This window comes from Macaca nemestrina, chromosome 6 (assembly GCF_043159975.1).
Source record: "Macaca nemestrina isolate mMacNem1 chromosome 6, mMacNem.hap1, whole genome shotgun sequence".
In the NCBI taxonomy this organism is placed as follows: domain Eukaryota; kingdom Metazoa; phylum Chordata; class Mammalia; order Primates; family Cercopithecidae; genus Macaca; species Macaca nemestrina.
This window is the reverse complement of record NC_092130.1, coordinates 31,459,869-31,480,661: the sequence shown is the minus strand read 5'-3', so window position 1 is coordinate 31,480,661 and position 20,793 is coordinate 31,459,869. Positions and strand designations below refer to the sequence as shown.

Sequence of the window (20,793 nt, the reverse complement as noted above, 5' to 3'; positions counted from 1 at the left end):
TTTTTCTTTCTCACTTTTTACATTTTTAGTTAAAAACTAGACCCAAACACACCATTAACCATTAGCTTAGACCTACATAGGGTCAGGATCATAAAAATCAGCACCTTCCAGCTCCACACCTTATGCTACTGGAAGGTCTTTAGGGGCAGTAACACCCATGGAGGTGTCATCTCCTAGGATAGCAATGCCTTCTTTGGGGATACCTCCTGAAGGACCTGCCTGAGGCTCTTCTTGAGACGTCACTTTTTTCAGAATGTGTTCATGGTGGTTTGCTTGGTTTGTTTCTTTTATTCGTCATAGATTTGCTTGTAAATAGATAATGCACCATGAACATTCCTCTCTACTAATGAAAATAATTTTATGTTGGAGTCAACATTTTCAAACGTTTTAAGGAGTTTGTTGAGATCTGCAAAAGCTTCTGCCTAAACCCATCACTGTGAATATTCTTGGGGGCTTTTCTTTTCTTTTTTTCTCATGTAGTTTCCTTTTCTCTTGCTATGTGTTTCTGTTCTGGTTCCAGTAACTCCTCATTAGTCAATTCCTCAGTGACCACATCTGGGACCTCCTCAATATCATCCTCCTCCACATCCAGGTTAAAGTTGTTTGCCATTTCAACTAAAGCCTTGTGAATTTTTTTTGCAGCATCCTCATCCTTAGCAATGTTTTTGAAGTCATGGACGAATGTCTTAAATGTCTCTTTCCAGATACCACTTACACACTTCTCGGTGACTTCACCCCCAACTTAACCAGGTTGTTGATGCTGTCATAGATGTTGTAATCCTTCCAGAATTGCATCAGTGTCATTAAAAAGAATCTTCCTTATTTGCAGCAATAACCTAGGCAAAGGTCCTCCTCAGGTAGTAAGTAGGCCTTAGAAGCTGCTATAACTCTTTGATCCATTAGTTGGAACAAAGAGGTGGTGCCTGGAGAGAGAGACACCAGTGTGACATTGAATGAAGATAACCAAAAAAAGAAGGATGTGCAGGAGCATTACCAAAAATAAGCAAAACCTTGAAAGGTATATTATTCCCCAAACAGTACTTCTCCGTTTCACTGGCAAAATTTAAGAAGGACATCTTGGAAGAGGAGCTGGATCATTCATGACTTCTTATTATTCCTGTAGTACACTGCAGTGTGTGCTTACTGATACGCTTGAAGGCCCTGGGGTTTTCACTGTGCCAGATCACAGAGGATTTCAATTTGTAGCTTGAAACATAGCCCCCAAATAGGGCCGTTCCTTTTAAGGAAAAGCCTTGAAACTTGGCATTGACTTGGCATCAACTTGGTATCCTTTTGGATGAAGGTCCTTTCAGGCATGTTTCCAGAATAGAGAAATTTCATCCATATTTGCTCTGGCAAGTAATTTTGCTCTACGATCATCTTATCAAGAGTTTCCAAAAATTATTCAGCTGCCTTCACTTCAGCACTCGCAGATTCACCACTCACTTTCACATTATGTAACACGTAAGAATTCTTGAATTGTTTAAGCCAGCTTGTCCAACCTGCTGCCTGCAGGCCACATGCAACCCAGGAAGGCTTTGAATGTGGCCCAACACAAACTGGTAAACTTTCTCAAAACATTATGAGATTTTTTGCGATTTTTTTTTCTAGTTCATCGGTTACCGTTAGTGTTAGTGTATTTTATGTGTGGTCCAAGACAATTCTTCTTCCAATATGGGAAGCCAAAAGATTGGACACCCCTCATTTAAGCCATCCGTAGCTAGCGGTGAATTGAACACCATGGTTGGAGGCAGCCTTTTATTTCCATATCTCAAATAAGATTGCAGCAATGGTGAAATGGGACATGCCTGACTGGTAAGTGAAAACTAAGACTGATTTTTCACCTCTATGGCCCTTAGTCGCTTTTAATTTTGTTTCCAGGTCAATCCTTCAACATGGCCTCTTACTGACAACACTAGCAGTGGGTTTTGTACACTTAGGGGCCGTGATGAATAAAACAACATGAGATTAAATTGAGAACAAGAGAAAATTAAGCAATTAAGATATATGTAAAATAAGACATGCTGCTGCCAACGTAACACGACATATTGTACTGCAATAAACTTTTTCTTTATAAGGAGTACACTATAAAATAGTGATTAAAATACAGTGTGGTAAACATGAGTTTTTACTATCATTATCAACTATTATGCATGGTACATAATTTTATGTGCTATACTTTTATAGACTGGCAGCACAGTTGCTTTGTTTACACCAGCATCACCACAAATGGGTGAATAATGCATTGTGCTATAACAGTACAATGTCTACAATGTCACTAGGTGACAGGGTTTTTGTTTTTTGTTTTTTTTTTTTCGAGAAGGAGTCTCCCTCTGTCGCCCAGGCTGGAGTGCAGTGGCGCAATCTTAGCTCACTGCAAGCTCCGCCTCCCTGGTTCACGCCATTCTCCTACCTCAGCCTTCCGAGTAGTTGGGACTACAGGCGCCCGCCACCACACCTGGTTAATTTTTTTTGAATTTTTTTAGTAGAGACAGGGTTTCACCGTGTTAGCCAGGATGATCTTGATCTCCTGACCTCGTGATCTGCCCGCCTCGGCCTCCCAAAGTGCTGGGATTACAGGCATGAGCCACCACACCCGGCTGATGATAGGGATTTTTTAGCTCCATTATAATCTTATGCGACCTCCATTGTATATGAGGTCCAGTTGACTGAAACATTATTATGCAGGGCATGACAGTAACTGAAATCGTACAGTTTGCCACCTTTTCAGATTGGTTTCATTCAGTTTGTGATATGCACTAAGGTTCCTCCATGTCTTTTCACATCTTGATAGCACATTTCCTTTTAGTGCTGAGTAGAATTCCATTGTCTGGCTGTACCACAGTTTATTAATCCACTCATCTACTGAAGGGCATCTTGCTTACTTCCAAGTTTTGGCAAGTATGAATAAAACTGCTATAAACATCCATTTTTGCATAATAATCTATATAGGATGTCAATACATTAATTTATTTAGGTATGCTCCTTTGACATACATTTGGGTTAGTTCCAGTTTTTGGTTTTTGTTGTTGTTGTTATGTCAAACAATACTGCAGTGAACATCCTTTATGTATATTGCTTATGTATTTGTGTACATGCACATGAAAGAGAAATTCCTAGCACTGGAATTGCTGAGTCAAAGGTATGTGCACTATAAATTTTGATGGAACACTAATAAGGTCTACCAGTGTCTGTTTCCAACTTTAAGTTTTTGTAAGATATTAAATTTGCCAGTATATTATATTTAAAAACAGAAAAGTTTCTTGTTTGTGGATTTTCCATGTTGATCCATGCACTTCTTTTCATCCCTCATTGCCCAGACACCCACTGCATGTGCTCGCACAGCTTGTCACACACCCTTCCCTGTGTCCCCTGGCTGCTCCACTTGTCTGAGGTCTGTCCTATATTTTCTAGTATTAACAATCACAAATCCCTATAGGAACGCAGCTCTTCTCCTGCAGTTAGACCCGAAGTCTTACACATATTTGTTCATTTGATTCTCACCACCAGTCTGGGAGCTAGCAGGAGAGGAGTATAAATTTGCTTTACAAATGAGGAAACAAAGGCCTGACACACAACACAGACCTGTGGGTACAGCACCATATCCCTCCCCTCACCAGATTTGCTTCTTCTCATCCACTTGCTTGGCACAGGGCTGCTGAGAACATCTCTGTGAAATTGCCTCATTTATCTAATTGTTGGCTGTTTTCCAGATTAAAGCTTTCCAAGGCCTCTTCCACGCCCCCTTCGTGATTTGTCTTGAGCCTCAACTCCTCCCCTCAGTATTCAGGGGCTTTAAAAATATCTGGCCCAACTCACTATTACTGTTATTTTGCTGTTCTCCTCTTCATATAGCTGGTGCCCTAGGTCCCCTGGAATACTTGCTGTTTCTCAAGCATAGTCTAAAGGTTCCCACTTCTGTGCCTCAGTTCATGCTGCTCCTTCTCCCTGGCATTCCCTCCTTCCATGCCCTACTACCAAAATCTCAGGCATCCTTCAAGCTCTGCTCGACAGCCTCAGCAGAATGAAACTTTTTACGATGTCTGTTCATCTTCCCTGACAGCACTAACAAGACTAGCTCTCTGTTGAGTGAAGATTCCCTTTTTATACCTCTTTTGTAGCCTTTATCACACATCCTGTCATATCATAATTACCCTTTTTATCTTTGCCATGTTACTGTAAATCTTTGAAAAGTAGTACCACATGGAACTGCTAACCATGCCCCCTTGAGCTTACAGGAGGACCTGGAAATAGTGGCTTAGTGGTGTTCCAAAACTCTCATACATATATTTTTCCAACATAGCAAAAATTGAATCATTTTCTATAATCTTACATGCAATTTACTTTTTAATGGTAATTGTAAAGCAATGACAACTTCCTGAGTTAGTGCATTTAGATCTATTTAATTCTTCTTAATAACTGCACATCACAATATATGAGGTTCTACTAATTTATTAGCCATTTCCTCTTCCTGAACAATTAATTTTCCTTAATCTTTCATTATTACAAACAAAATTGAAACAATATCTTCACGTACACACCTGACATTTAAGGAACTAATTTCCAGCAATGAAATTTTTAGGTAAAAAGCTACATATATTTTAACACTTTAATAAGTTTTGCCAAATTGCTGTCCAAACAACTGTGACAATTTACTTTTTTTTTTTGTATTTTTTTGCAACCCCATTCATCTCTTGGCTGAAGATTCCTTGTTATCCAATGTTCACCTGCTCTTCTTGGAAGGATTCCCCATGCCTCCTCCCCAGTGTTTATATGGGGAGATAGGGAACTGAATTCGTCCTCTGTTGCCCGTAAATTCAAGTTTCTAGCCATTTCCTCTTTCTGAACAATTAATTTTCCTTAATCTTTATTACAACTAAAACTGAAACAATATCTTTACACACACACACCTGATATTTAAGGAACTAAGAAACTCAAGTTCCTACCTCAATCATATAATTTACTATGTTACATGGAAGTCAAGTTGATGTGCTAATCTCCACTACTAGCCTGTGAGTTTCTTACAGGCAAGGACCCTGCCTCCTTGTTCATTTTTTTATATGTTGTAACTCCTTACACAGTACTTTAGGAAGTTTAGGTTATTGTGTGTGTGTGAGTGTGTGCGTGTGTGTGTGTGTTTGTGTATTGGGAGTGGGGATTTGTGCAGGAGATGAGGAAAGAAGGAAAGGAGTGCTGTGAATGGAGGAAGGGGCACAAGCAAAGCCCAAAGGCTCACAGCCAATGATTTCCAAGCCCTAACATCCTCCCTCTCTTTTTAGAAATTGTAACCAGGGTAGTTGGCCCTAAATCTTGATCATTTGGCATTTTTCCCATAAGTGATAGGAAACTGCTGCCTCTTTGCTCCAGTAGTCTGGTAAAACTCAGCTGTGAGACCCTGACAACTAGGGAATTTCCTTTTCAGCAGCCTGAGCATGCAGGCTTCATTGAGCCTGGACTGTTGCATCTGAATCCTGTGTCAGTGGTGCAGAGTGAGACTTTTGTTTAGACAGAGCGGTATTGCTTCTTTTCCTATTACCTACTATTTAACCTGAGGCAGCCTGCTTAATTTCTTTAAACTTCAGTTTTCTCATCTGAAAAAATAGGAATAACTGTGTCTATTTTGTAAAGCTGTACAGAAATAAGAATATAAGAAGGGAATATGTATGTAAGGGGCCAAGCCCAGCTCCTGGTATATAATACACGCAAGATAAACAAAAAACATGCTTACTGTTTTTCAGACCCCTTAACCACCACCAATTAACTATGATGTGCCAGACACTGATCTTAAAGATCACTTGATTTGACTTTATCAATTTACAGATGACGAAACTGAGTCCCAGAGAGGCAGTCATACAGCAGGTGAGAAGGCCAGGACAAGACTCTCTTTTCTCCAGGCCCAGGACAAGATCCACCACTTCATAGCGATTAGACTTATCTGGGGTACCTTGACCTTCTCTCCTTGACCCAGTGAGATTTCTCCCTCTGTGCCTCCCAGGAGAAGGCACTGCTTTGGAGAGACCACCCTGTTTCCTTTCCTTCCTCTGTCCTTCAGCCATCATCTGTTTTATCTCCTCCCATTGTTTCCCCTTCAGCCCTGCTCCTTGACCTCCTCTTCTGTGGCAGATGCTACTTGATGGCCACAATCATTCCACTTCTTTCCTCCAGGGCCTAAAAAATACTGTATAATTCCCTTTCTTAAGCTCTAGCACTGGGCAGTTTGCACTTAGAGGGTTCTTAAATCCAAAAAATTGTAGGCACTATCTCTTCCCTGTGGAAGGTTTCCTGAGTGCCATAGTCAACAGAACTCCCTAGGTTTCATATCAATAATTAATTGAGCACTAACTATAGGCCACGTCAGTTCTAACCACTTTACAAATCTTAACTCATTTGATCTTCATAACAACCTCATGAGGTTGTGAGATAATATCAACAGCACCGATTTACAGATAAGGAAAGTGAGACACAGAAAGATTAAGTAACTTGTTTAGGATTTTATAACTAAGACTTGGAGAAAGGAGGAAATCAAGCAGCAGGCTCCGGAGCTGCTCCCAGGATCAGGCTACAATGGGTCTTCGCCTTTGCTTCTTCCCCTCTCTGAGCTGTTTCTCCCACTCCCTGACTGTTTTTCTTTTGGGAGTTTTCCTTCCTAAATCGCTTGCACACAAATCTTCATTTCAGAGGCAGCTGCTAGAGAATCCAACATTTGGACTTCCCTCCAAATCCACCCCAAATATTACCACTGTTTGTAGGTTAATGTATAAAAGGATTTTTTTCCCCCTTAGATCTATTTATTTATTCATTCGAAGCACTGCCCTTAGAGAAACTAGTGTAATTTCCAGAAATCGGGGTTGTCCCAGGAAATCCAAGATGATGATGATAATAATGATAAACAATTTTTTTTGAAACAACATGCTAAGTTCCTTCAATGCATTATTTCATTTAATGTTCCAAAACATCCTCTGAGAGTACTGCCATTCAGGGAATGCTTTCACCATAATCGTGACCACCCACAGGCACATCACTTCAATTTCTCATCTCTTAATCATTATGATATTTTTAGCTTCCATTTGATGTCCAACCAAAACCTCAAATTCAGTATGGTCATATCTGAATTCACTACCCCTTCCTGTCCTACAGCCACACTCAGTCGACTGCTCTCCTTGTACCCTGCTTGGTAATGACCTCCTCCACTCTCTTGACTCATCCCCCTCACCCCGCAGCCAATCCGAGTTATGCTGATTCGTTTTTTGTCATGTCTCTTGGTTCTCTCCCTTCCTTTTCAAATCTAGTTTTTTATATATTCCATCTATTTCTTCCACAACTATCCAAGGCATTTTACCCTTATTTTATGCATGAGCCCTCAGAGGCCCGGAAGCCTAAAGCATATTGCCTGAAGCACACAGCTGGTCAAGGACAGTGTCATGATTGGAACCCACATTCCTTCCTCTGGCTCCAAAGCCCATGCTCTTTCTATCACTGAAGTGTATCCCATTAGCATAAGTCCAGGACTGAGATACCTGCAGGTGTAATCAGAAATTACTTTAAATAATTTAGTAACAGTACTTTAAATAACAGTGTACTACTTAGGAGTTATTCCCTTTTCAATTTGCTTTCAACCTTTTAAAATGAATGGAGAAAGTCCCATTTGATGCTAGAGTACCATTGGTATTCTAGCACTTGCGAATCTTCCTTTTCAATAAAAAGAGAGCAGGCCTGAGGCTTAGAACTTTGGCAAGCAACAAAATCTAGCTAGCATTTACTAACATTGTTTTGTCTTCATGGTTACTTTCTATTTATGGCAAATGACACCCGTTTTCCTCGGGTGGTAATGGCAGTCATATAAAATTTTCTTTAAAAATAAATGTATTGAGTTTTAAAAATGAGTCAATAATTTTAAAAATATAGAAGTTTTAAAAGTGAGTCAATAATTTAGAAAATTGTAGAACACCTGCTCTTCAGAATAGCAGAAATCACAAAGATGAAATGTGAATAGCTGAAATATGGAGGATAAAAAACCATAATCAAATTGTTGTGTAGGATATTGGCAATTTTTGCTTGTCAACTCCATGGTACTTCTTCAGAATCAAAAATTTATCTCCTCAATGGCCCTCAAAGCACTTTCTTCCCACTACAGGCTTGTTCAGTTTAGAGTAGAAAGGCCCTTAGATGTTACCAAGCCCAACTTCCCATTTCATAAATGAAGACTGAGGCTTAAAGAAAGAAGGCAACTTGCTTAAGGTTACATAGAACATGATAGCTGCTTTGGGACTAGCACCTAGGTCTCCTAATCCCCCATCCATGCACTCTTCACTGAACCAAACTGCTGCCATCATATACATATGTGTGTGTGTGTATGTACATATATGTATATCTGAATGTGTGTGTGTATGTGTGTGTGTGTATATATATATATATACACACACATTCACCATCACACAGTGTTCATTCTTATACCTGAAGGAGACTCAAGCAATTCCTCTCAGATTCAGCAAAAGAAGATTCAGTTAGGGCAGGAGCAGCGGCTCATGCCTGTAATCCCAGCAGTTTGGGAGGCCGAGGCGGGTGGATCACCAGGTCAGAAGATCAAGACTATCCTAGCTAACAGTGAAAACCTGTTTCTACTAAAAATACAAAAAAAAAAATTAGCCAGGCGTGGTGGCGGGTGCCTGTAGTCCCAGCTACTTGGGAGGCTGAGGCAGGGGAATGGTGTGAACCCAGGATAAGGAGCTTGCAGTGAGCCGAGATTGCGCCACTGCACTCCAGCCTGGGAGACAAAGTGAGACTCCATCTCAAAAAAAAAAAAAAAAAAAAAAAAAGAAAATTCAGTTAAGCACTGTGCTCTGAGGCATCTATTGTATTGTATGTAATGACTTAATTTCTCTCTTATGTCCCTAGGAGGGTAAGAGATATGTCCCAGCTTTGGGAAAAATAATTCTCTGTAGGGCTTAATTCTCTTGCAAAATCTCAATTTGAGAAGAGCTGCTAGAGCTTAACCCCTTTGAATGCTGATTCTCTTCAGGCCAAGGAGTCTTTTGAATGGCCAACTGAAGTCTCCTCTGCTTAAATTTAACACTATCTCCTTTTGTTCAGTGCTTCTAAGATGTGAAGAATTTATTAGCATGTCTCATAAAACTGTAGCGTAGCAGGAAATTAAATTCATCTAGTATAATCAGCTGTTAGGAAAGCTTTGCTGGTTGCTCTGCTCTAAGTTATGGTTGCCAAGGTGATTGCAAATTGATTGTTTGACTTGTTCTAGCATCTTTCCAGGTATTGATGTTAAGTTTAGACATTGACAAACCTAAGCAGGAATAAAAGAGGCCTGCCATGATGGTAAAAGGGACTCTAGAACCCAGGGAACAAGGAATGTTTAACCTGAAGAGGTTTTGTTTGCTAAGGAGAACTTGAAAGGATTCTCCCAAAACCTAGGACAGAGAAGAGACTTGTTTTTAGTGGCCTCAAGGGGGCAGACTTAAGATCAATGGGTAGAAGTGAGAAGATGGATTTCAGTTCAATAATGGGATAGCTAGAGAAATAGACACCTGCAGAAGGGGCTGGTGAGTTTGCCCTCACTAGAGATAGCTCTGAGTTTTGGTGGGTGCATTGTGTAAGGAGCTGACTAGATTGTGAGATGCTTCATTCAAAAGACACTGACATCCCATCTAGCTATATTGCTCAATGATAACAGTAATTTTCGGAATCATTCTTCTTTCTAAAGAACCAAGTTTTGTCTCTCTTTTCAATTGTTTTTCACAGCAATCCAAATTAAAAGTAAATTAGCGACTATCCATGTTCAAAGGATCCTTTCATACATATGATTAGATAGGATCAATATGCATTCTATATATATTTTTTTATTCAAAAATAAGATACTAACAGTAAGGTGTTTCTTCTACGGCAGCATGCTAAGCACTTGACGTGCATTTAATCTCATTTAATGTAAATTTAATGGGATAATGCTGTACAGAGACATTTTTAAGGCAAGCATTTTAAACTATTGTTTGAAAAGAAATCTACAGATGTTTCTGTGCTCCAGGATCATACACAAGAAAGAACTCTTGTCTAAGACAAGACCCAGTATAAGATTTTCCTAACCCATATGGCTGTTGGTGTGAGGGCATGCTCTGGCACCATGGAACCTTACTCCTATTCAAACATTCATTAGGTAAATCCAAATGTGAGGTTTTATTCCTGTTTGACAGGCAGGAAACGACAAATCAGTGTCTTAAGGGATTGACAAAACATGTAATTAGATGCTATCAATCACCATAAAAGAGCCTGCTTTTTCTTACATCAGATAAAGGTGCATTTAGTCTACTAAGAGCTTTCCAGTTCAAATGAAGCATTAACTCTCTAAGGTCACATGAACAGTAAGCAGGGTTACTTGAACTCCTCTGCTGGGAAATAAAATAACAGCATTAGGCAGGGAAAACTTGTGAGGCCATGAGCAGACCTGGACTCCTAATTTTCCTTAACACTTTGGCCTGGACACTTCTTGTTTTTTCACTTCAGTAACCTCACTGGCAAACTTGGGGGAAATAAACTAAATAATGTATTAAGCTCTTTTCCAGTCTAACTTTCTCTAAACCTATAATCACAAAAGGAGGTCAGGAGAAAAGACTCTTAGTCAGCAGACTACATCTTGACATTTCTACCAGCTTGGTGAAACAGCAGGGAGAGAGCGCACATCCATTCATCAAGGCTGGAGGGCAAAGGCCCAGAACTTCCTAACTGATATAAGCAGATTCTCCTTCTTTTTTGATTATTATTATACTTTAAATTCTGGGATACATGTGCAGAACATGCAGGTCTGTTACATAGGTATACACGTGCCATGGTGGTTTGCTGCACTCATCAACCCGTCATCTACATTAGGTATTTCTCCTAATGCTATCCCTTCCCTAGGCCCCCACCCCCAGACAGGCCCTGGTGTGTGATGTTCCTCTCCCTGTATCCAAGTGTTCTCATTGTTCAACTCCCACTTATGAGTGAGAACATGAGGTGCTTGGTTTTCTGTTCCTGTGTTAGTTTGCTGAGAATGATGGTTTCCAGCTTCATCCATGTCCCTGCAAAGAGCCTGAACTCACCCTTTTTTATGGCTGCATAGTATTCCATGGTGTATATGTGCCACATTTTCTTTGTCAAGTCTATTATTAATGGGCATTTGGGTTGGTTCCTAGTCTTTGCTATTGTGAACAGTGCTGCAATAAACATATGTGTCCATGTGTCTTTATAGTAGAATGATTTATAATCCTTTAGGCATATACCCAGTAATGGGATTGCTGGGTCAAATGTTATTTCTTGTTCTAGATCCTTAAGGAATTGCCACATTGTCTTCCACAATGGTTGAACTAATTTACATTCCCACCAACAGTGTAAAAGTGTTCCTATTTCTCCACATCCTCTCCAGCACCTATTATTTCCGACTTCTTTTTTTTTTTTTTTTTTTTTTGAGATGGAGTCTCACTCTGTCGCCCAGGCTGGAGTGCGGTGGCACAATCTCAGCTCACTGCAACCTCCACCTCCCAGGTTCAAGCGATTCTCCTGTCTCGGCCCCAGAGTAGCTGAGACTACAGGGGTGCCACAACTTCTGGCTAATTTTTGTATTTTTATTAGAGACGAACTTTCACCGTGTTGGTCAGGCTGCTCTCGAACTCCTGACCTTAAGTGATCCACCCGCCTCAGCCTCCCAAAGTGCTGGGATTACAGGCGTGAGCCACCGTGCCCTCCCTGTTTCCTGTTTTAATGATGGCCATTGTATCTGGTGTGAGATGGTATTTCATTGTGGTTTTGATTTGCATTTCACTAGTAACTAGTGTTGATGAGCTTTTTTTCATATGTTTGTTGGCTGCATAAATGTTTTTTTTTGAGAAGGATCTGTTCATATCCTTTGCCCAATTTTTGATGGGGTTGTTTGTTTTTTCTTGTAAATTTGTTTACGTTCTTTGTAGATTCTGGATATTAGCCCTTTGTCAGATGAGTAGATTGCAAACATTTTCTCCCATTCTGTAGGTTGCCTCTTCACTCTGACGACAGTTTCTTTTGCTGTGCAGAAGCTCTTTAGTTTAATTAGATCCCATTTGTCAATTTTGGCTTTTGTTGCCATTGCCTTTGGTGTTTTAGCCATGAAGTGTTTGCTCATGCCTGTGTCCTGAATAGCATTGCCTAGGTTTTCTTCTAGGGTTTTTATGGTTTTAGGTCTTACGTTTAAGTATTTAATTCATCTTGAGTTAATTCTTGTATAAAGTTTAAGGAAGGGGTGCAGTTTCAGTTTTCTTCATATGGCTAGCCAGTTCTTGATTTAGCATTTGTGGGTTTTAAAAAAGGAGTTTCCCAAAATATTCAGTTAAACTTTTAAGTGACTTATGTGTATATTTAAATACATGATCAGTTAATATTTGTCTTAAAGGAGTTTTCTTTGTTCTTTTCTTATTATAGGAAGGTTAAACAATATGCTTATTTATGCCATAGCTTCACAAACAGGAAGGAGGTTTTAAATGGTTTAGTTCCACAATTTGAGTAGATGTGTATTTAAAGAAACGTTGTTGCATAACAAATACTGCCTCTTCCTAAAATGCATCATGCCAGAGCCAATTTTGGAAAACACAAATATGAGGTGAGTATATTTTGAAAACTATGTGAATATAATAGATCCTTAATTAATATTTGTGGATTTTATCGGAAATACTTGTTTTCTAAGGCATCTGTCTTGCAAAAAGTCAGTTTCTGCTGTGAAGGATGTTAAAGGGGACATGTAGGTTAAATTCTGTTTCTGAGTTTTGCTTCCAGAGTAAACACCCAACTTACTTTTGCCCTAAAGTATTTTATTGTTCTAGTAGAGAAGACTAACAATATATTCTAAACCGCTAAGTAATTTACATAAACTTCACTTACAAACTGTATTTGTGTGACACTTATATGAGCAAAAGCATTTTCATATTTCTTACTATATTATTCAATTCTTGCTCACCCCAATGGAAGTGACTTTATGCCCCTTTAGAGATAATGGAAATTAGGTACTTTTGATTTCTCTTAGAAAAAAAAATGAACTAGAAAGCTCCAAGTTTGGTGAATCTGGAACGTGGGTATTCCAATTCCAGTTGTAGTGCTTCCTCCCTGTCCATCACTCCTGTCTGCATGTAATTATGCAATACATTGAAAAGATTAAAAGATGGGTCTTAGACTCAGGCAGACCTGGGTCAAATCCAGATTCTGGCACAGCCCAGCCATTGCCCCTGGGAAGGCCATTTTCCTCTTCGAACCTCACTTGTTAATTAAGCTAAAAATAGTCCCCACCCCCATGGGACTGTGGGAAGGATTAAATAGAATAATGCATGAAAAGCACATAGCAGAATGGTCCATAAATGTTAGCCATTGTTATGTTATTATGTAATCTGCAAAGTATGTTTAGTTACACTTCATGAAATAGTTTCAGTTTTTCAAAGACACCACTAATACATGGGAAATCAAACCCTGAAAATTAATTTCACTTTAGCAGTAAAGTCACATGCCAGATGCAAAGGGTAGTATTTCATGAACAAAGATCTTACTTTTGAGGTTTGGTCTTACTTTTTTTATTTCATAAGGAAGAAATATATATATATATATTTATATATTTGGTTTTTATTTATTTGTATATTTATTTATAATTTGTATTTATATATTTATATATTTGTTTATATATATATATTTATATTTGTTATTTATTTATTTATTTATTTTTTTGAGATGGAGTCTTGCTCTGTCACCCAGGCTGAAGTGCAGTGGCACGGTCTCGCCTCACTGCAACCTCCACCTCCCAGGTTCAAGTGATTCTCCTGTCCCAGCCTCCCGAGTAGCTAAGACTACAAGTGCCCGCCTGGCTAATTTTTGTATTTTTAGTAGAGACAGAGTTACACCATATTGGCCAAGATCTTTTGCTTTCTATAGCTCCAAATGTTCTTAATGTTAAGACACTCTTAAGACTCTGAACCATATGAATTTGCCATTTTGGTAAGTCACAGACGCCAGATGGTGGCAATTTCATATGGTGCAACCCGAAAGATTAACAAACTATCCAGCAGATGAAAGGAATTTTTTAGTTGCATTGGGATTACTGAAGAAATTGTTTGAATTCTCAGTGCATCTCCAGTTCAACAGATAATGAGGGAGTGATGCCACACTCTCAAGAGTTAAAAACAAAACAACAACAAAAAAATTAAAACAAAAGTACACAACTTTCTCTCTCCGTCCCGAAATACATACATGCATACTCCTGCTCCAGGTGAAATCCAAAGGGTAAAACTGTCTTCATGCCTGCAAATTCCCAAGGAGGGCACCCAAAGTACTTGACAACGAGTGTGCTGAGGAAATCGGCAGCTGTTGAAGTCACCTCCTGTGTGCTCTTGCCAAATGTTTGAAAGTGAATATACTGGGTTACCGGGTGTATGCTGGGAGGGGGGCATTAGCAGTGCTTGGGTGAGGGAAGTTTGTGAGTACCCAGATGGAGACATCCGTGTCTGTGTCGCTCTGGATGCCTCCAAGCCAGCGTGTGTGTTTACTTTCTGTGTGTGTCACCATGCCTTTGTGCTTCTGGGTGCTTCTGTGTTTGTTTGTGGCCGCGTTTCTGTGTTGGACAGGGGTGACTTTGTGCCTGACAGCTTCTGTGTGAGCGCGCGCGCGAGTGTGCATGTCGGTGAGCTGGGAGGGTGTGTCTCAGTGTCTATAGCTGTGGTTCCGTATAAGTCTGAGCATGTCTGCCGGGGTGTATTTGTGCCTGTATGTGCGTGCCTTGGTGGGCACTCTCGTTTCTCTCCGAATGTGGGGCAGTGCCGGTGTGTGCTGCCCTCTGCCCTGAGACCTCAGGCCGCGCAGGCGCCCAGGGCAGGCAGGTAGCGGCCACAGAAGAGCCAAAAGCTGCTGGGTTGGCTGGTAAGCACGCCAGCTCCAGCTTTAGCCCTCTGGGGCCAGCCAGGGTAGCCGGGAAGGAGTGGTGGCCCGCCCGCCGGGGAGCAGCTGGGCCCCTCCCGGGCCAGCCCGAGCAGAGGGAGGGCGAGAGGAGGGGAGGAAAGGGGATGGGTGCCTCGCCCCTTCGGGCCTGCCGGCGTGCCATTGGCCGAAAGTTCCCTTACGTCACGGCGAGGGCAGTTCCCCTAAAGTCCTGTGCACATAACGGGCAGAGCGCACTCCGAGGCGGCTTCTCCAGAGCACGGGCTGGAACTGGCGGGCACCGCGAGCCCCTGGCACCCGACAAGCTAAGTGTACAAGACGTGTCCCCACCACACCCACCCCACGGCCGCTGAATGAGGCTTCCAGGAGTCCGCTCGCGGCCCGCAGAGCCCCGCCGGGGGTCCGCCCGCTGAGGCGCCTGCAGACAGTGCGCTCACCTGCCAGACTGCGCGCCATGGGGCAACCCGGGAACGGCAGCGCCTTCTTGCTGGCACCCAACGGAAGCCATGCGCCGGACCACGATGTCACGCAGGAACGGGACGAGGCGTGGGTGGTGGGCATGGGCATCGTCATGTCTCTCATCGTCCTGGCCATCGTGTTTGGCAATGTGCTGGTCATCACAGCCATTGCCAAGTTCGAGCGTCTGCAGACGGTCACCAACTACTTCATCACTTCACTGGCCTGTGCTGACTTAGTCATGGGCTTGGCAGTGGTGCCCTTTGGGGCCGCCCATATTCTCATGAAAATGTGGACTTTTGGCAACTTCTGGTGCGAGTTTTGGACTTCCATTGATGTGCTGTGCGTCACAGCCAGCATTGAGACCCTGTGCGTGATCGCAGTGGATCGCTACTTTGCCATTACTTCACCCTTCAAGTATCAGAGCCTGCTGACCAAGAATAAGGCCCGGGTGATCATTCTGATGGTGTGGATCGTGTCAGGCCTTACCTCCTTCTTGCCCATTCAGATGCACTGGTACCGGGCCACCCACCAGGAAGCCATCAACTGCTATGCCAAGGAGACCTGCTGTGACTTCTTCACGAACCAAGCCTATGCCATTGCCTCCTCCATCGTGTCCTTCTACGTTCCCCTGGTGATCATGGTCTTCGTCTACTCCAGGGTCTTTCAGGAGGCCAAAAGGCAGCTCCAGAAGATTGACAAATCTGAGGGCCGCTTCCATGCCCAGAACCTTAGCCAGGTGGAGCAGGATGGGCGGACAGGGCATGGACTCCGCAGATCTTCCAAGTTCTGCTTGAAGGAGCACAAAGCCCTCAAGACGTTAGGCATCATCATGGGCACTTTCACCCTCTGCTGGCTGCCCTTCTTCATCGTTAACATTGTGCATGTGATCCAGGATAACCTCATCCCTAAGGAAGTTTACATCCTCCTAAATTGGGTGGGCTATGTCAATTCTGGTTTCAATCCCCTTATCTACTGCCGGAGCCCAGATTTCAGGATTGCCTTCCAGGAGCTTCTGTGTCTGCGCAGGTCTTCTTTGAAGGCCTGTGGGAATGGCTACTCCAGCAACAGCAATGGCAACACAGGGGAGCAGAGTGGATATCACCTGGAACAGGAGAAAGAAAATAAACTGCTGTGTGAAGACCTCCCAGGCACGGAAGACTTTGTGGGCCATCAAGGTACTGTGCCTAGCGATAACATTGATTCACAAGGGAGGAGTTGTAGTACAAATGACTCACTGCTGTAAAGCAGTTTTTCTACTTTTTAAGACCACCCCCCCCCAACAGAACACTAAACAGACTATTTAACTTGAGGGTAATAAACTTAGAATAAAATTGTATAGAGATATGCAGGAGGAGGGGCATCCTTCTGCCTTTTTTATTTTTTTAAGCTGTAAAAAGAGAGAAAACTTATTTGGTGATTATTTGTTATTTGTACAGTTCAGTTCCTCTTTGCATGGAATTTGTAAGTTTATGTCTAAAGGGCTTTAGTCCTAGAGGACCTGAGTCTGCTATGTTTTCATGACTTTTCCATGTATCTACCTCACTATTCAAGTATTAGGGGTAATATATTGCTGCTGGTAATTTGTATCTGAAGGAGATTTTCCTTCCCACACCCTCGGACTTGAGGATTTTGAATATCTCGGACCTTTCAGCTGTGAACATGGACTCTTCCCCGCTCCTCTTATTTGCTCACACGGGGTATTTTAGGCAGGGATTTGAGGAGCAGCTTCAGTTGTTTTCCTGAGCAAAGTCTAAAGTTTACAGTAAATAAATTGTTTGACCATGCCTTCATTGCACCTGTTTCTCCAAAACCCCTTGTCTGGAGTGCCATTGCCTCCCCGACTGGAAACCACAGGTAACTACTTGTAATAACTGCCCATGACTTAATGTAGAATGATACAAGAATGACATGCACAGATTGCTTAACCCTTTCATTTGCCTTTGAATCTGCTGCTGCAAAGCTGCATCTCTCCTGACACTCATGCCCCAAATCAGTTCTGCCTGCTCTTAGTATAGCTCAACTCTCCCTATGGTTATTGTTCTGTGTTGTTACCTCGGAAACACTGACTCACAGAAGCGGAGTTATGGGCATATGTTTTTTTTCTCTCCACGCGCCCCCACCACCCACCTTCCAGTTCTACTTGTTTCATAACTGTTTATATTTATGTCTTGGCCATGTGTTATAGTGGAGCTCTTTGTACTGCATCAGGGCTTGGCATTTTAGGGATAAGGAAGATGTTCTTGTGAGGAAGCTACTCGAACATGGCCCCGTAATTCTGAGGGAAAATTAAAAAGGCATTGGTCATGGGGAGAAAAACTGGAGAACACATAACTGATGGATACCACGTGACCTAGAAATAGAATTTTAACCCCTTTTCCTTCTTTCCTTTGGTCCCTGTTTTCTTCTCCCACTGACTCTCCTCGGTTCAGTATAAACCAAGGTTCTGAGTCTTGGCACTGTTAGCATTTTGGACCAGATAACTCTTTGTTGTGAGGGCTGCATCATTGGATGTTTAGCACCTCTGGCCTCTATTCATTAGATGCCAGGAGCATCCCCTGCTTATAACAGGCAAAAATGTTTCCAGATATTGCAAAAGAGCCCCTGAGGTGTGAATTAGCCCCTGATTGAGAGTCACTGGTAGAAACTAAAAATCTCAGCAGATATATACATTCTTTCTGCAAGCACTTGATTGTGCCGAGCCTTGGAGAGGGATTTTCACAGTTCACCTAGGCAGTAACACACCCTCATCAGCACTCTTTCCATTCCATCATGCTGCCTCCTAAACTTGCTTTCTAGCTGCCCAAATAGTGACCCTGAAGTGTTAAGAAGGCTTCAGGTCTGTACATGAATTGTCAATGGAGGTGAGGCCTGTGGCCCATGGCTCCTGCTTGTGAAGAGATTAGAATACTGTCAAGAGGCACGTTAGGGGAAATCACAAAAGTAAACACATTTCTTCTCCCAGCCCCTTTCTATTTTTGCCTGTGCGTCTGAGCCAGAGCTTGGCCCAGGTTTGATGAAGTGGATCGTCCTCCTTGGCAACGCCAGGCTAGGGCAGATCGGCCTACAGGGTTCATTGCCATTTCACTGGCTCATGAAGCTGACTCCACTCCTCTCTTCCTTTCTATCCCAGCCAAGGTCCCCAACCAGAAAAGCATTGGCCTTCTCTGCTTCCTGTCAGCTCAATGATGGGACGTTTGGGTGAGCACTGAGCTCTCAGGAGAATGTTAGGCGCCTGTGATTTTGGAACATGCCGTGGCAAATTGGGGAATGTGTGTCATTCGGTGCTTTCACTTTTTTCCAAGGGTTTGCATACCTATTATCACATTCTCTCTCTACTGCTCTGGTCCCCACACTCAGAGATTTGGGCAGCTTCTTTGGCTAATCTTCATACTCCCGGTAGCCTCATAAAATCTCAGACATGGAAGAGCCCATAGAAAGTATTTAACATCTGAAGAGACTGAAACGCTGTGAGGCGAAGGGCTTGCCCAAGGTAAGCAGCCAAGGATGTCAGAGTGGGAACTCAAGCCAGGGAACCCAACTGCTATTCCAGGAACTGCTGCATTCTCTCCACCACATTAGCATTGAGTTCTTTCCTCACCCTCAACTGGGGCTATAACATAACACATTCATTTCGGCCAAGGTATTTTTCTTTTGTCCTTAACACAAAATTTGGAGCATAAACAAATAATCTGCAATAGGAACAAAAGAAACAATTGCTCATTTAACTCAGCAAGAGTCCACTAAGATATCTTCTGCATTTAGGGAAGCTGGGAGATTCCTTAGCCCTTTATAACCAAATGTCAGTGTTGTATATATACTCCTTTGCCTAAAGGAATGTCTAATGTAATTTCTGTGAAAAATTCAGGTATTAATATTAATTCAGATTCCCAGCTAAAAGGAGAGTTTAACCATATTCACATTCCTTTATGAATATTGTAAGCACAAGAACTTTGATTAGTTTTAAGGGTCCTGATAAGCAAGAGTATTCTAGCCATATCTTAATCCTTTACTTTCTACCTCTTTGGTGTGTTGCTTTGTTTCTTTTGAGGGGTTGGCTTTTGTTGGTGTCCCTTTGTCTCTCTGTTGCTGACAAGTTGGCTACCTAAAATTTGTGTTGTATTCATCATCGGAAAGTTTTCTTTGCCTGGACAGCAAGTTCTCAGAGTCTGTCAAATGAGAACTTTTTTCTAAGATGCAAGCTGACAGATGTGAACAGTGGCAGGACAGGGTGAGCCTCCCTACTGAATAATTAATGGGATAAGGAATCTGGAGAAAAGGGAGCTTGAGAATAGGAACTATCTTTGCACGATTCTTGGAATGTTTCTCATGGTGAACCTACTGCCAAATGGAGCCTAAACCAGAATCAATCAGAAAGTATTTTTGGAGAACCTACTGTGTGTAGCATGAGAAAAGTATAGGTTTCAGTTTCTGCCTTTTGGAGCATGATATTAATGATACTAAGCAGATAGCTTTTATGGAATCTTACTAAATGTTAGTGACTATATTAGACACCTGTTAGGCATTATGTCCTCTTCACAACTGTATGATGTAGGTAGCATAATTGTCCTCATCTAACAAACGAGGGAGCTGAGGCTCAGAAAGCTTCAGTAAGTTTCCAAAGCCATACCACCAACTAGTTGCAGAGTCAGGACGAGAACCCAGGTCTCTGTGATTCCAGGATCCATGGAGCCTAGCACCCAGGCAAAACAGGAAGCAGCACGAGGTAGCTTAGAATCTGTGCCAGAACAAGTGTAAGAACTGGAAATGCAATACTTTGTTGAGAGAAGAGGGAGATTGCTGTGGGTTGAGGCAGGGAGGAATGTTCCCTTCCAAGCATGTTACTGCAGTGTTTCTGGGGACTGGGACAAAAAAACCGATCACTCAAGTGCCTAGTTTGCTTCTCCGAGTCTTTGTTTTGTCTTCTCATCAGAGAATCAGACCAAAATGGAAAGAGGATGTGAAACTCTAAAACGAACACAGCAGAGTGAAGCAGAAACACAGGCTGCCCTACATCCTGCAACTCTTTCTCAGCCCCAGCGTTGGAAAGGTCTCCTAAATTGAGTGGGTGGCCGGATTTTATGGAAATTTGATAGGTCTGGGTAGCCATATAGGTATGTTGTCCATCTTGAGCTAGCATTCTAGAGCAAAGGAGATGATTTTCTGACAACAGAGAGCAAGGAAAGTTAATATGCTTTCAATGATACTTTTCATTGACAGTATAACCTCTACTAAATTCAGTCTGTGCTAATCCGTACTTCACTGACAGTGCAAATATAATTTGAAGGAGGGATTTTTCTAAATGCCTAAGAGAACAAACTTCCTAAGCACTTTCAAGAACTTGAGAAATTCTGGTGTTTTATGAATAATAGGAGGCAGGGTGAGGTGAAAAGAGCCCCCCTCCAACCTCCC

General features: G+C 42.0%; 1 protein-coding gene across 2 annotated transcripts in view; it reads left to right on the top strand.

Annotated features, from left to right (window-relative positions):
* The first annotated feature begins 15,163 nt into the window (after positions 1 to 15,163).
* LOC105466896 (adrenoceptor beta 2) overlaps positions 15,164 to 20,793 on the top strand; it is a 131,702-nt gene continuing 126,072 nt past the window's right edge. Inside the window, exon 1 of one of the 2 annotated variants that reach the window (XM_071098239.1) lies at positions 15,164 to 16,559. In XM_071098239.1, the coding sequence (XP_070954340.1) occupies positions 15,380 to 16,559 (1,180 nt within the window). In that variant the 5' untranslated portion in view covers positions 15,164 to 15,379. The remainder of the gene's footprint in view (positions 16,560 to 20,793) is intronic. The other variant, XM_011716065.3, reaches the window with a different exon arrangement.